The sequence below is a fragment of the Camponotus floridanus genome, unplaced genomic scaffold (assembly GCF_003227725.1).
Source record: "Camponotus floridanus strain SB8 unplaced genomic scaffold, Cflo_v7.5 scaffold19, whole genome shotgun sequence".
In the NCBI taxonomy this organism is placed as follows: Eukaryota; Metazoa; Arthropoda; class Insecta; order Hymenoptera; family Formicidae; genus Camponotus; species Camponotus floridanus.
In genome coordinates this window covers 2,287,716-2,304,946 of record NW_020229314.1, presented here as the reverse complement: position 1 = coordinate 2,304,946, position 17,231 = coordinate 2,287,716, and the positions used below count along the sequence as shown (strand labels likewise).

The 17,231-nt window shown below is 35.6% G+C and overlaps 1 protein-coding gene across 3 annotated transcripts in view; it reads right to left on the bottom strand.

The window, feature by feature from the left end:
• The window catches only part of LOC105248157 (transcription factor kayak), a 33,316-nt gene that overhangs the window by 7,420 nt on the left and 8,665 nt on the right, over positions 1-17,231 (bottom strand). Inside the window, exon 1 of one of the 3 annotated variants that reach the window (XM_011252792.3) lies at positions 16,472-16,849. The exons of 1 other annotated variant lie outside the window; for it this stretch is intronic. In XM_011252792.3, the coding sequence (XP_011251094.1) occupies positions 16,472-16,636 (165 nt within the window). In that variant the 5' untranslated portion in view covers positions 16,637-16,849. Of the gene's footprint in view, positions 1-584; positions 1,055-16,471; positions 16,850-17,231 lie in introns of those variants that run through there. One more of the 3 variants, XM_011252806.3, reaches the window with a different exon arrangement.

The window sequence follows — 17,231 nt, the reverse complement described above, 5'->3', positions numbered from 1 at the left end:
AAACGCGCCATGAATGAACGCTCTCTCATCGCGCTTCTCAAACGTGCGCCAGCCGTCGCGTTTATTTTCAGATTAGAAACGATCGTCGAGAAGATCCTTCTCTGCATCTTTAGAGGCCTTTGTAGAGTCGACAAAGAGCCATTTTATTCGCGCCGCGTGATTACAATGAGATCGAATGTCGTCCCCGTCGAACGCGTCCAAGAACTTGTCAGGTCGCATGTGATAAATTTTTTATACGTCGCGATCATCTACAGAATAAATATTAGACGTAAGTGAGAACACGTAGGGAGTAAAATAATAAGTTTCCAATTTCTCTGATTGCTTGGAATTGAAATGGATCAAAAATTGCATCTCGTTAAGTAATGAAAGAAATCTTTTCCGTGGAGAATAAAAATACCATCAAGTCTAAGCATCTAAAGTCTAACTTGCTTTATGTAATCCATGTGTACTTTCTAATATTCCATGTGTTAATGATAATAATTCAATATATTATCCGCTTTCGCTTATTTTTAAAAAATCTGCAATTTGTCTTGCGAAGGAATTTGAGAGATATTTGTGCTCCGAGAGATAATTTCCATCATTACCTGCTGATAAAGCAGTTCTTGGGCGAGTATATTCGCAATGTCGACTGGATCCATGGCGGTGGCTGCCATAGCTCGAGAGATCGGTTATTCGTTCAGTGTTCGTTTGTTCGACGTCGAAAATATGACGAGGTGAGATATAGCGGAGGGTAGAAGATCTCGGGAAAAGTCAAGGGCGAAGAAATGAGAGGATGGGAGAGGAGGAGGATAAGAGAATCGAGATTGAGAAAGTGTCGGAATCGAGCGAATAAATGACAATTGAATGATATCTCAGTCGATCGTTCGTTCGTGGGATCGTTAGGGCGTCGGTGTGCGCTTCGTGTGTTTTCCTATCTTTATCTCCCTCCCTCCCTTATATCCGCACCGCACTCGGCATAAAAAAAAAGTTCTCGTTTCTTCACTTGTCGAAGAGTTTGTCGTCACCACTGCGTCCTCCACCGACGCCTCTTTAATACTGAGCGAACGACGTCGACGCCGCTCTCGTCGTGGCCTTACGCGACGACGAAACTAATCCTAAAAATAACCTTCGAATTTCGAGTATGTGCGCCCCGCGATGAACACGAGATGAGAAAAAGAGAGAGGGAAGTAATATGTGGGGAGAAATAATATTTGCAGCCTTGTGCATGGACCATTGACCGCTAAAAAAAATCACGCTCGCTAAAAATTTTTAAATATTGTATGAAAAAATTATATTGATTGTAATTTACATATAATTACGGATTGTTGAAGAAGAAAAATACTTTCATCACATCTATAAATAATTGTAATTATTTTTAAAATTAATCATCATTCACGACTAGATTATATTTGTTTTATATTTTATGTACAATTTAATAATAATTATATCGATCATAAGTTTCATAATTATATCAATCATCAGGCATGTTCCATGTAATATTATAACAGGAGTTTAATCATTTATAATTTAGCAAATTTCGAAAATGACATGGCGTTTCTGACAACGTTGACCCCCCAATCAGAGGTTTTCCCAGTTCGCGAAATTCCCTATTACGCAGCCGCTGTTTAGAGAGTCTTAATTAGTTCGAGTTCTAAGTTTAACACCTGTGTAAAGTCATTTGTCGTCGATGCCGACACCCGCGAATTCGTCGACTTGGATTGGCGCCAAAAGATTTCTCCTAAACGACGATCTCAAGCATGAAACGCTTCAATCTCGAGAGATTAGCAAGACATGTTAATTAATAATCGATACTTATCGATATTTGTCGCATATTCGCACAAAATACTCATATCTAAAAAAATTGCTCGACTACATCAACTAACAATCCCATTCAAATATTTAGTTATCAATTTTATTAAATAATTAGCGTGCAATTAACGCAAAAATTGTATACTCGACATCTTTGATTAATATTAAAATTGATTAATATTAAAAATATAATAAACGTTCTAAAAAAGGGACATGAATCTCTTTCAAAAAAATTATATAAAAAATACAAATTTTGAAAAATATAAAATTTATATTTCTCAAATTATAAATAGTATTTTCTTATGCAGACTACTTTCTTTTGATTTATGTTCTTCATGCGAAGAAACTTGCGAAGAAACGGAGGCTTAAAACGGTCACGTCACGTTGGATGGAGTTGTTTATCTATCATGCTGGACATTTCCAGGATGTGGCTCTTTGTATCACGTCGTTAAGAAGTTGATGTAGCACCGCGTGTGTGCGTGATGTTGATAGCGAGTTTTATTTTAGAAATATATATTTTTTCGAACTTTATTGTTCTCTCTCTTCTTCAGTCTCTCATTAAAAATTGATTTAATACTATAAGTGTCGCTATATATTATAAGAAGTTTAATAAAATCTATTAAAATTAAAAGCCACAATTCTTTTTAAATATTATAATATAATAATAAAATTATTCCTCTCTCGGATAAGAAAATAAAAATTTCTGCAAATTGCTTAAATTTCGAGAATTAAGAATAAAAAAGAATGCAAAATTTTTACGTGCATGATTGACATTTATCAGAAAATCAATATGTTCCATCTCGTCAAAAATCTATTCGCTTTTGTGTTCACAGGGGAAAGTATTAACATAATATGGATATTTAAAACCATCTTATCGCGCCTTGATATGAAAACACGTGGCAACCAGGTTATGATAAACAATCCGCGTGTTTGACCAGCCGAGCCTGTCACAGGCTTCGCCAACACTAAACACGCCGCTATAACGACCATTGTACGTGAAAGATTGGTCCTATATTATGTTACCAGAAAAATTCAACATACGCGGCACATATATGTGTTAATAATTTTTCATCGATATTCAGAATTTTTCAGATCGCTTGAGGAAAAACAAATGAACTTTCAAGATATTTTGACGACACGTTTCACTTGTATAATTTAAGATCAAATTTATCGAAACTTTATATTAAAAAATTTATCACTCATAAATTATCCATTTCTATTTTTTTGCGACATTTTCCATTTCTATTTTCTTCTACGCTTAAAATAACAACGTAATTTTAAAACATTGCATTTATTTTTAAACATGCATGCCTGCAAAGAATATAATCCATTCTAGACGTAAACTCATTTCCGTTATTGGATCGAGTTTTTTTGCAGATCGTGCAACCAAGAAAGGATTACGCTTATTTTGATATAATAGCACATGTTGCGTAACGAAGTTGGTAAATCGATATGGACCGAGAATCGCATATGCCGTATATATTATTTATTTGTACGTCTAACATTCTCTTTTTTCTCCTTCTTCTCTTTTCATTACCCTTCGCACACGCGGCTAATTATTGCGACTAGATATTACGCGGCAAATAATAACTATATACCATTATATGCATCAGAATAGCATGCTCCATGAAATCGCCGGAAAAAGCGCGGTCGAAAGCCATTGCAACCTTGGATAACAAAGGAAATCTTTATCTTCACCTCCGTTTTTGCTGTTTTTAACGCTTCCGTTCGCCTTTGTGTGCCATCTTAAAAATTCGCTAATAAGTTCCCAATAAAGATAATGAGAAGCGATAAGTGGAATGTAAATGTATTTTTCTGCCTGTGTACCGTCTTTTTTATCCATATAAGGGAAAACACTTTTATTACTCGAGTAACGTAATTTCGCGCTAGTGAATTCACACGCATACACATCACTCTCACGTCGATGGAGGAAAAATTCCAAGTTTTCTACCGATAAATGGATTATTTCTGTAGGAAATATATACGCGCGTACGTTGTGTAACGTGTTTGTGTGGTGAGTTTCCGCGAGTTAAAAGAGCAATTTTTTTTTCAACAAGCGCGAACGTGTCGATGCCAGTGGCATGTCAAGAACAAAGAATGTAAACATGATAACGGCCGTGTTCCGAATGCATCGCAACGGCGCGGCCCTCTGTATTTTTTGCGCGTGCGAATAGCAAACGTGTGCAGATAGAAAAGCGTATCGCTCGAAAGAGACAGAAAATTGAACCATTTTACGCGATGAAAATTAAAATACAGAATTGAAAAAAATACATAAATAAAGAAAAAAAAGAAAGAAAATTAGAGAGAAAGAGAAAAAATCACAAAATTATTTTAAAACGAATAAAAGATGACTGAAAAAATATTAAATATATCCGAAAAAAAGAAAATGAAAGACAGATGCTGCGTTAAATTCGTGTGAAAAATATGATGTTCAGTTGTCGCGTTCAGGATAAAAAGGGACTGTGTCGAGATAGTTGTTTACGCGATATACAGAAAAATACAGATACTCTACAGCACGATTGGGATTTCCCGGAAGACCATTACTGGTCGAACTGCCCGAGATCTACATAACTGTTGGCTAACGTCACGATTCGAAGTAGTCGAACATCCCCGCGAGATAATTTTTCCAGAAAATTAATTTTCGCTATGTTTTCTGCAGCGTTTATAACATGGTAACTCTTGACATGTCGCGCAGATGTACGTGAGATATGTCATTATGCGCTGCGATTATCTAGCGTGATGTGACGTCAATCAGCGTGGCGATGTCGTCATACGACTGTTTTTCAAATCGACAGTAAACGTTACATCGCGGAATCGCACATCTGCACTGTTAAAAAAATATTGACGTATAAACTCAATATGCAATTACCTCTTTTTCTCCGCCCCCCGAACACTGATACATAAACTCTGATTGAGCAAAAATTTTTTCTATCAATAACGTGCGTAAACAAAATTAAAAATTGAATTTTTGCACGTAAGTACTAGCCAAGTATGTAAATAAAAAATGTAATATAACGAAAAATATTTTCTTATGCAAATTGTATTCTTTTTTTCACGCATGCTACAGTACGGTATGTTATTACTCGCGGCTCCAGCGAAACTTTATAAAGTGGTTAAGCGTAAAAAATCGCTGAGACAGAAAGACGTATATGCGCTATTCAATTAGTCAAAAGCGTGTTTACATAAACGACGTGCGCGAAATTGAGTCTAAAGTGCGGAGGAAAACGCAAGCGAGGAGACAGCGAGATGATAAGACGGCGGAAAACACAAGCAACAATTATCTTTTTCGCCGATGCATAAACGGAGAGCTCGATCGCGCTTGGAATTTCCCGGTACACGCGATAATTTTCCGCCGCGATCGCGAAGCGCAAAATGACGACGGCCGAGAGCGAATCGCTATCTCGATGGGATCTCGGCGAGTTGCAACGATTCGGAATTGAATTCGTCCCGCGATCGAAAGCCTCCGCTAAACGTACGAGAATAAGCTTCATTATCGGTGCTCGACCAAGAGCGCAGTAGCAAATCGAGTCGCGCAAGGACGCGCCGTTGAGGCGCTTTTATTTCGCAACGACCTAAAATGGGAATGATTTTCGGACTCACCTTGCACGAAGAGCGGATGGACGACCTCGTGCGATTCGCGAAACTAACGTCGGGGCCCTGGGCCGCCTAACTCGAGCCGATCGTGTTTCCTTTCACAGAAACCAAGCGAGGCACGTTCCCTGCGCGTTTTCTGACAATCGTTTTGACGTCACGCGTGAGCGCGTGCGAGAAAACGTCGCCACCGTTGTCGACCTTGCGGCGAATTCGATAGGCCGTCCCCGAGAACGAGGCGAGACAGAGAGAGAGGGGAAAGCGGGAGGGAGGAAGAAGAAGACAACAAAAAAAGAGGGACGCGAAAAGAATTCAATGGCGAGCGCGACGTCAAATTTTCACGCGCGACCGCGTCGGACGACAGTCGCAGTGACACTGACAGTGCCTCTATCATCGTGCTATCGCCACATGGTCGCCACCGCTTCGGCTGTTCTCGGCCGTGCTCGGCTCTCGCTCTCGCTCGCTCTTTCTCTCTCTCGCTCTCGCTCGCTCTTTCTCTCTCTCGCTCGCTCGCTCGCTTGCTCTCTCTCTCTCTCGCCCGCTTGCTCTCTCTCTCTCGGCGCGTCGGAGTCCACGACTCTGCAGCGGGTGCGAGGGGGCGAGGGAGGGGCGCGCGTTGTCCGCGCTGGTAGGAGATACTGAAGGGATGACTTCATCGGAGCCTTGTTGTGTCGCGTTTAAGCCGCTACCAAACGTCAGCGATGACAGCTATTTTGCCGATCTTTGCATACGCGTGGAAAAACGCGTTTGTCGCGCGTACCACGATCCGAGACATCCGTTCGGTATATCCGCGATCTCGATTGGCGCCAGCGGTGCGAATGATTCACGTTTCTTCTTCGTGTCGCGAACGAATCATCGGTACCGAGAAATGCAAAATTGAACATGAAACGTTGCGTCACATACACCGACTACTTCCTGTGTAACTATCCTATGCTATCAGCTAACATTTCATGAATGCATTTCGTAGATGGATGCGAGATGCGTTTCGGAGCAGAATCAGTTCTCGCTTGTTGTCGTGTTGGGAAAGTAAGATGCAAGATTTAACATTAATATATTAGTGATTGCATGCAATTTTTCTTTGCAAGGAAAATGCATCAAGAGAAATGAATTCAAATATTGTGCAGAACAATATTAAATAATATGAATAATTAATGAGAGATAATAAGACAAAATAAGAACTGAAATGAAAAAAATATCGCACTGTAGAATCAATGGGTATTAAATCCCTTATTATAGCTCTTTCAAATCTCATTCAAATCATTTCGACACAACGGATTCTTGAGATTGTGCCTAGAGTGCCTAATTGAAGCCTGGCCTTTCCTGAGTCTCGATTAATAATTATCATTGAGAACAGTGACTCGTTGTGGGTCACACGCCACCCTTCTGTCATAATGGTATAGCTTAAAAGATTTTTAAACATGTGTCTTTTATACTGCTCTAAAGAACGTACTTATTACGTTATTTTTAGTAAACTCTAAAGAACGTACTTATTACGTTATTTTTAGTAAACCCAAAAAAAAAACGAGAAAATTCAGAGAAATTCTGCAAATCTATCGTGTATTATAATATGCGAGAAGATTGCGCAAATTTTTAACAGCTGATTTTTTATATAAATGATGTAAGGTTTCCGAGTAAATTTTTTCTCATCTATTTTCAGATAATTTTGCATACTATCAAAATTTTAACGGTAGATGGATAAAAGAAATCTCGAAATTGGAAAGATTAATATTTTTCTAGGCCTGTACTAGCTTCTATGTAAAGTAGATTCTACGCAGCTTTCACGTAACGGCGAACAATGTTATGGCCTAAACTATTCCGTCGGTATTCAATAAAGACCGAGATAAGCCTGGAATGGCTCGACACCGACCGTTTTTAGCACTAAGCCGAGAACAAAGGCCAGCGGAATACTACGATGCTGCAGAGTCACGATCGGAGGTGAACGACACTGAAGAGTGAGTCGCTTGTTCGGCGTAATTTTGGAAATTCCGCGAGCGACGCGCCACGGCCTTGTCTGTGTCGGCGAAATCTTGCGCCCAGATTTCGCCATCTCGCTAAAGATGTCACGATTTCACTAAACAGATCCGTTAAAAAATTCCAGAGACAACCAAGGTCTTCTTTGCAGAAATTTTGCGTTTCGAATCCACGATTGACAATTCGGACTTTCATCTCGGTTATCTCAGTTTGTTAAAATTATTAAGACAAATTATTCCGACATAGTTTTCATTATAATTTTCAAACTTGAAAAAAGATTTAATCTTAATACTTGTATCAATCAATTTTACTGCAACTCAAAATGAAATAAAATATCGCAATTCTTTATTTTAATTAATATTTTAATATTAATATTTTAATTAATATTTTATACATAAAAGAATATCTCCCTCCTACTCCTATTTCTTACGCCTGACGTGACTCAAACTTAATCATTTAGTGCTTCTAAAAATGATTTGTACAGAAATTAATATGAATAAAGTATTTTCATAATATAAAACATAATTTTTTTTTTCGAGAAAGAAATCTAGCAAGTATGCAGATTGACATTCTTATACGGATGATTCTCATCTCTCATTATCTTATTTTCCAGTATTGCAGATAATATGCAGATAATATGCAGATAATATGCATATAATTGATTTTTCGCGATGTACAAGATGCAGAAGTCTGATGAAACCGATTCAAGGCTGCATAATTGCTCACTTTTTATCCAGGATAATCGATTAGATTGAATTCGCTGACGTCAACATACACACGCGTCGCATAATATGGAGTAATTGACTGTTTTGCTAAATCATGCTGCAATTATCATAATATCTGTCAAGATTATCATGTTCTACAATACTCTCGATTATCGCAATATCATTTCTCATATTCGATATTGATGTTGGGAATCGAATCATCGAAGGCATTAGCGATGTAATAATAGAAAATTTAATATTATTATTAATATTAATTCAATATTAATAATAATATCGAATTGTTATTAATAAAATTTTTAAAATTTTAAAATTTAATAAATACACTTATAATAATTTTTATTGCTATAAATATACAAAAGTGAAAATGTAAATTTATTCGTCGCTGAAAGATGACATTGACTATTTGTGTCATTGAACATTGGATTCATTAAAATCATATATTTTAAGATTTTAAAATTTTTAAAATTTTAAAATCTTAAAATATATGATTTTAATGAATCCAATGTTCAATGACACAAATAGTCAATGTCATCTTTCAGCGACGAATAAATTTACATTTTCACTTTTGTATATTTATAGCAATAAAAATTATTCGTCTAAAAAATGATTTAAATGTCAAAGTAAAAAAGTTTGAAAAAAAAGATAAATATACTCATAAAGAAAATTAATTAGTATTGCTTGTCGGAAATTCCATTATCAATCTTTCTGTCGAGAGACTTCGGAAATATCCTTAGGACGATGAGCTTTAAGGATGAGGAGATGGAATAAAAAAAAGAAAAGATCTCCTATATAGAAGGAGAAAATACTTTGAGGGCACAACGGTCTGTGAATTCCTAACTAGTGACGTAATCATGAAGGCATTTCCGACTGGTTGCACTCTTCGACAACTTCTCTTTGGAGAGGAATACCTACATAATCGCGTATATAATGCGAGATGGACCTCGAGACCCGACTCGTCTTCCTCTTTCTTAGAAGTCTGATGTGAAAAATGTTTTTAATCAAAGCAACCACAGCCCGATTTTATCTTTTACCTTGTATAAAACTCACCTATATTCTTGAAAATCATAGGCTAAATTTCACGTCAAGTGTATTTATTACAGACTCCGAGAGTGAAAATGCAGAGACACATAAAAAATTTTTGCGTCTCTGTATTTTCACTCTCGGAGTCTGTAAACATGTTCTGCCTAATTTCGAATTATTATACTACGTGCCTAGTTTTGCTTATCGAATCTTGCTCGTTTCTCACGAACTACATATCTCACATCTCTGTCACATGTGTTGACTTTATCTTCTTTGTTTTCCAGGAACGACAGGTAACATTATATACCGATTAGTCTTGAAAAATGAGACTATAATAACTATATATTTCATATGACAATTTCTGTATTCAAATATACAACATACTTGTAATTACAACTTATTTTTATTTTTTTTATAGAATCCTGTTATTCTCCTTTTAAGTCTTTCTTTAGTTACATATAGTTATATTTTTTCATTACATTATATCCGTTTAAAAAAAGAAGAAAAAAGAAGATTCAACTCTGAAATATTCATTATTTTTCTTTTTAATCAATTAGAAAATTATCACACAAATATTATCAAGAAATTACAAATTTTATAAAAATTAAAAGAAATCAAAATTCTCTTTCATTTTACAAAATTTTTCCTCTTTGGTCAAGAATTTAATATTTAAATCTAACTGTAAGAATTAAAAATTTATTCTTAAAAATCTAAGAATATCTAAATCAAGAATTTAACCTAATATTTTAATCTAATATACCCCATATAATAAATCTCAAAATTCTAATATTGTAATGGTGTTGAGACTCGTAAAATTTATACAATTCCTAAACGCTAGTGACACAATAGAATTAAATTCCCACCGTATTGTAATCCCCTCACGTCGCGTGTGCTTTTACACTAATCCATTTGACGATATCCGGACAGTCGGACAGGTCGGTTCTTTGTGTCGTCTTTGGACTTTTTGTGGCCCTCGTGTCCGTCGCGATAGCGCGGACAATAGTTCCACGAAATTGGATACGTTTATCCCACGCGTCATAACGCGCTCTTTAAAAAAGGGGCCCGCAGGGTTCTACGACCTCTTGAACTCGCAAGCGCATCGCCCCGAATAGCCCGGACCAGTTTATCATACGATCATATATTCGGGAGAGCTCGCTTTGAATTATGGCCCTTTAACTCCTCGATTCACCTATTTCTTTCCTTGCCAAGTGTTGCTAACGTTCCTCGACACAATGTAAACTTCTCTTTCTCTTTTTTAAAGAATCCAGATCTTATCTCTATGAAATATACCTCGTTTTCACGTACAAAGGAGAATCCATTAGACAGCGAATAATAGCCGGTCGTTTTTCTATGACGGATTATCATGTGGAAACGACCGCATTAGATATTCATTAGTAAATCACTCGAGTAGGAAAACGTGACATTGGAAGATTTTAGAATATTACAATTGTGGAAGGCAACATGAGAATACATATGAATATATGGGTCAATGATAATTAATTCTAATCGTTGTTTAATTGTAAAAAATTTGCTTGAATAATTTCTGATAAAAAATTATCTATATTAATATAAGACATTTCTTTTAAATTAAACAAATAATTTAATTAAATGTTAATTAATCAAATTAAATGTTTTTTAAAGAGTTACGGCTATTATCTTTTATATCTTAAATTTCTCGAACATATTTCAATAAAAATATATACACATATGAATAACCCTTGGAAATTTTGGTGATAATGCTCGAAATTTCGCGTTTCAATGTTTCGCAAATTTTTTATCTTTACTTCACGTTTGTAATATTTTTCTGATATCGCGTTTCGTTAAAGCAGTACTCGTTTGTATCAGAAGTGACGAGAGAAACGGCGGACTCTCGATTGACGTTATTATAAGATATAATGCCGAATGTGTGACGTATGAGCATGGCTTACTATAATCCAATGTGTGTATCTATGTATATGCACCCAACGGTAATAATATTATTACGTTAATCGGCCACATACTACTATCGTCTTCGTCGGTCTCAGGTAAAGCAAGACGCAATTAGCAGGCATTATTATCACGTCGCACTTAAAATAGGTGACGTATTATCGACGGTGTTATGACCTTGCATCGCAGAAATTGGCTCTCCAAGCAAGAATTGTGAGCGATATAACTTGATCGGCACACCGTATAAAATATGCCGACTTCTGTGTATTTTGAAACTATTTAATTCTATACTGATTGATGTTATTATTATTATTATTATTGATATTATTATTATTATTATTTGATTAGAGGAATGAAAAAATTTTTAATACTATGGATATATCACACGAAAGAATTTATATGTTAGTGAAAAATCTAAAGATATATATTTTTAATATTTGAAATTCGCAAGATAGAATTATATTTTATAATATTGTATTAATATTGTATTAATTGCTGATGTTGAAATATTGAGGTTGAGAGAGAAGAGCTTTACATTTTTCTTAAATATATTGCACATATATAATGTATAAATATTATATTCAAAGAGAAAATTTTTATATTACTTAAGACACTCGTTATCTTTTCATGAGATATGTTGCATTTATTCAGAATACACGAGAATAACTGAATTTTCCATTGAAGTATAAAAATATGCTTAATATGAATTATGCATGTTTAACACACTGGGCAATATTTGCAAAAGTATTTCAACATCTGGGCGATATTTTGCAAGATAAGAAAGCACTTCTCGAGAATGTAGGAAAGTTCGCAAGATTACGCAAAGAGGTCCAAGCGTTCTCTCGGGGGAAAGTGCTAAGCCAATTGACGTCATTCATATGCAAGATATCTTTCTGCGGAATCGAGACCTCCTTTCGAGGTCGACCACACCGGATCACTAGTTCGCTACGCTCTGCAAAAAAAATCCTTACAAGAGAGACTTGGAAGAGGTACACGCGCGCGCCGTTTCCTCTTTCGCAATCGGCGCCATAAAACAAATCGACCGTGCAGTGTTGTAACGAAGAACGTAAAGAGAATCTCGATCGATCGAAATGAATCGTTAAACGATGTTTTTTCGAAGAGAAAAGATTCTTTTTTTAAATTGTTTCTTTATATCTAAAATAAATCTTTAAAATCAATTCTCTCTGCGCGAATATTTCAGAGAAAAAGGAAATAAAAAAGTTGCTTTTTAAAAAATTTGATCTTGTAACCCGATCGGCTTTGACGTCAAAGTAACGGTCGTATTTAATTGAGACAGAGAGAGAAAGATTGGGGGAGAGTGGGGGAGGCAGAGAGAGAAAGAGAGATTACTTGGAGACTTAAAGGACAAAGAAACTACTTTGACGAAGAACCTTGAGCAAGTTTTCCTCCTCGACGAAGCAATCGACTTCCCGGAATGCGAAGGCGAACTTGCGGCGTAGCTCGTTACAAGTGCAAGCCTCGACGGTACATCCTTCTTCCCGGTATCGGTCTATCTCGCGCTCGAGCACAATCGACATGTTTATGACTGGCGAATAATCATGGCGAGCGTCGCATGTCACTACGAGGCGGCAACGTGCACGCGACACGTGCGTGGATTTTCATTCATAAATCGCCGGCGAACTACGCGCGATGATTCATCCGCGCCCCGCCTCTTCGCGAGGCGCGAACTGAGGTAAGCACGATAAAAATTAAAAATAAAAAGAGTAATGAATACCGGAAATTTCCACCGACATTTTTCTTCAATGCCGGCCTTTGCAGGATCCATATTGAAAAAAAAAATATATCAAATACATACAAACTGTTATGTATGAAACATTAATCTCGAAAGACTAATGTATTTACTCAATTAACTGATGTAAAATAAATGTGAATACATTTTTTATTCGTTTCTTGATATATAGGAAAAATTTTGTCGCTGATAATATCGAAAATAGGAATTTTCGAACTATAACTTTCGAGTCTCAAAGTGAATAAAATAACCTACTACAGAAACAGTTTCTGAAAAATGTGAGACTCGTGTCTTAATAGAGTTTATCCATGTTTAAATTTGCAAATTGCTACTGAAAGTAACGCACTCTTTTTATCTCTGACAGCTGTATCTTAGAAAGAGACAAATGATAAGGAAATACCCAAGAAGTATTTCCTCAGTATTAAGAGCAAGATGACACCTCTTGCCTTATGACCTATACATATTGCTCTCGCTAGACTTAACCCTGCCTTTAACGAAACCTTCTAATTGGTGGGTTAACGAGCGTTAACTGTTCGCTTCCTGTCAGATTTAACCGTTTTTCTTCGGTTTCTTGCAGACAACATATGCAAGAATTCCTTCTATTAAAAAGGACGTTTCTCTTTTAATGACTTATTAAGAGCGGAAGTACTTTTGTCGATTTCTACACAATCATTTTACAACATAATCTTACAATATATTTACTTTAGATTAGTATTTAATAATATATATTGAAATTTAATGAAAAGATAACGTTCTTTAAATTTTTATTTAATATTATCTAATTAGAAATTAGTTGGCATTTAAGTTCTCTCAAAAACTTCTCTTAAAAATAAACCTCTATAAATCAGCTGATTTCATTATTTCAACAGATAATGCAGAAATTGTCCTGAGATATATGATTAAGGACTGAAAGTACGTTTTCCTAAAAAGCGGAAATTGTTTTCGAAAGCTTGGCAGACCTCTTGCATAACAGGCTTAAAACTGATAAACATCAGTTTCGAGGAAGACCTTCGACTTACTTCCTTAGTCGTAGAAAATGTTATTTATGGTAAAAATATATTCAGTGATAAGAAATAGTCTAGAATACTTGGCTTCCAAAGAATATTTCTTTAAATAATTTAAAAATTCTTTTAGTGAAATAAATTATGGAATAGAAAAATAAAAAAAAAATTCTTTAAAAATTGATTTTTTAAGTCTTTTTTTCATAATTTTTTCTATTATTATTTCCAGAATTTTGCTAACAATAAATTTCATTGTAATCGTTGTAAATAAACTAAAAATAGCCATGCATATTTATATTTTGATATATAGTTTAATTGTAAAAGAATCAATCTATTTGGAAAAATTATAAACGCATTTGTATTATGTTTTCTTTTTTTTATGTATTCATTGAAATAATTCTTTTTTCGCACGTTATTTGTCAAGCTTGTCCGAGATATTTTCGAGGCAAATAAGAAAGTGTCATTTAGCGATAAAGCGAGTGAATGATGCGTACGTCGAATCGAGATTCGTAGAAATCTAAGTCAAATGAAATCGGTGGGATCGGCAGGTGAGAGCCATTACGTCGCACGCATCAATGCGATAAACTCTCTCTATCTATCTATTTATTTCTCTATCTCTTTATCTCGCTTCTTAGAAAACTTAAACATGTTCTCATACAAACATGACCTCGATTATTAGCTTAATCGTAAACCGTTATCACATAAAACTTTGTCTCTTTTTCTCTATCTCCTCCTGGTTTTGTGATATTATTCGTCGACATAAAAAGTACGCAACTGATTCTTATACGATCGTTCATATTGTCCACTCGCGTATTTAACGGTAGATTATTCGTAGAAAGAGTAAATAGCTGGTTTAAGTAATCAATTCAAAGAATATCAATGACAAGTTGCGATTAATAATACGTATTTCTCAATTTAATAGAATTAAATTTATGATATGAATAAACATTAAATGAGTAAATGTATAAAAAAAAATCAATGTATATTATTTATGTTTACAATGTTTAAAAATATTAGAAATGATTATACAGTCATTATAATTAAATCTTTTGTCTGTAATAAAATATTTCATGTAAAATTTTACGAAAGTTTTTTACTTATTTAAAGTATAGAAAAACAAAATTAAAATATCGAGATAGAGAAAGAGAAGCCAAAGTTTGTAAAATACGATTTATTAATTTGTTACTTTGTATAATAACTTTGTGTAATAACTGTCAAGAAATTAAATTAATGAATTATATTTCTGTGAAAAACATTTCTTCATTAGACTCATTTGCGATACTTAATTTTCAGCCTTACTCATTCCTTTGTTCAAATATTTTATCCTATCATATGTCTTATTTATCAATCATAAAGTATACAATTACAATGTAAAGAAAATATAAACCTGTTCATATCCTCGACATGCGTTTTTACTTAGCGGGCTATCCATCGGTATCATCTCTAACAATACGCTACATTTATCTAATCAGTGCGTTATTTTTGTCGATGCCGAGCACCGACGTAGATTGTCTCGCAGTCATGCCTCGTTTAACAAATGTACAGGAAGAAAATCGCGCTTAAAACGACGCGATTATCGTCAGACGGGCTTCTCGGACAAAGACATTTGAAAGAAAGTTAATTTTTCTTCGATTATTAATTCCTTTTCTTCGAAAAACGTGCAGGAGATGCATCGACTGTAACTCTGTCAATCGCGATTTAAGTTTTGAAGCGCAGCCATAGTTTTAGCATTAGCATTATCGATTCAACCTTGAACTGTGACACCTGCAGTAACGCATAATCGATTATTTGTGCGTTAATCAATCATGTTTTCGTTTGCCGTTATTCACGCATGGTACATGATATATTTTATTGCGAGTAATTACATTTGAATAAAATTAGCGATAATCGCAGAATTGTGTTAAACATCACGTATAAAATTTTCATAGAAATACGTTAAAGTTAAAATATTTCACGAATCACTTTATTACAACGAGATGCCAAAATATGAAATATTTAAAATATTCCCATATATATGTACATCGAGAAATATCGATGAAAGAAAATAATAAAATATTCATTTAAAATATTTTATACATGTATTTTAATATATTAATATTTTGAGGATGAAAGACTCGCTTCTCGCACGAAAACCGAGTCAATGACTACTCAAAAAAAATGTAGTGATTACCATAGCAATGTAGTATATTTTATTGTTAATATTGCCATTGTATTGCTTTTGTATTGTTGGTATTCCTATTATTATTTTATTATCAATATTATATATATATTTTATTATTGTTAATATTGCTAGTATTGCAGAATTAAAAAGTACTTCTAATTTTTATATTACTTTTTTTCTTATATTGCTAGTATTATTTCAATATATATTTTTCTAAAACAAGTATTTTCTAAAATATTTTACTATACTGTCGCAATATATTTCCAATGAAACATACAATGATTATCATAGTGGTTGAGCCCTCGGCGAAAACAGATAAAATTCCAAATCAAGTATTCCGTTCGATATTATATCATTTAAAAAAAATGAAGATATATTAGGTCTGTGTTGCGCGTATCATTCAGCATTGAATGTCAAGTGATAACAAAATTAATCGATGCGCAAAAAATCGCGATAAATAATATCGCCCTACACGCGAGAGAGGATCTGATAGTTTACTCGGCCGAGATTCTTTCGCGATCGATAGCATCCTTCTTACCATGACATTCTCATCCTTCGTGAGCTGCCAGTGATCCGCGACAGTCGTGGCCGGCGGATACAGCGAAAACGTCGTGTAGCTGTGATCCTCGACGATATTGTCGTAATAGCCGGCACTGGGCACCCGTTGCGTCATCGTGTAATCTTGCGTTCCGGCTAGTTGCATTTGGAATCGATGTCCTCGGTGACTAACCGATTCTCGCGAATATAAGAACGCACTCGAAAGAAAACTCCGTTCGATAAAGGGAAAAATGTCACACTCGGTGATATCCTAAACCGACGACGGACAACTCGACACTGTCACAAAGTTCGACGTATCCGGTGTAAGCCTCTCTTCTAATCGCTCACTTAGTATCGCGCATGCTTACGTACGCCTGTCGACTGAGCCCGCCAACGTGACTGAGTAACTATATAGGAAAGCCGACCGTCGCTCGCCCCCCACCACTTTGCATACGGGCGCGCTCCGCGTGACGTCATCGCCATCTTGATTGCTGATTCGTGCGATAGCGAGCGGCCAATCAACGCAGCCTCGCGCGTCGCTGCTCGTTTCGACGACGATTTCACGGAATCGAGGAACGCACGGAGAACCAGATCCCCTTTTCTAGGTAGCGCGATTATACCGCGGCTAACTTGCATAATCCGATAAATCGGGAGGGTTCGCGGGGGTTTGTGGGGGATTGGGGGAATTTTTGACGAGACGCCGGAAGCGTGCAAATTACGATCCGCAATTTGCACGTTCAGGATGTGCGCAAGTTGGTGAA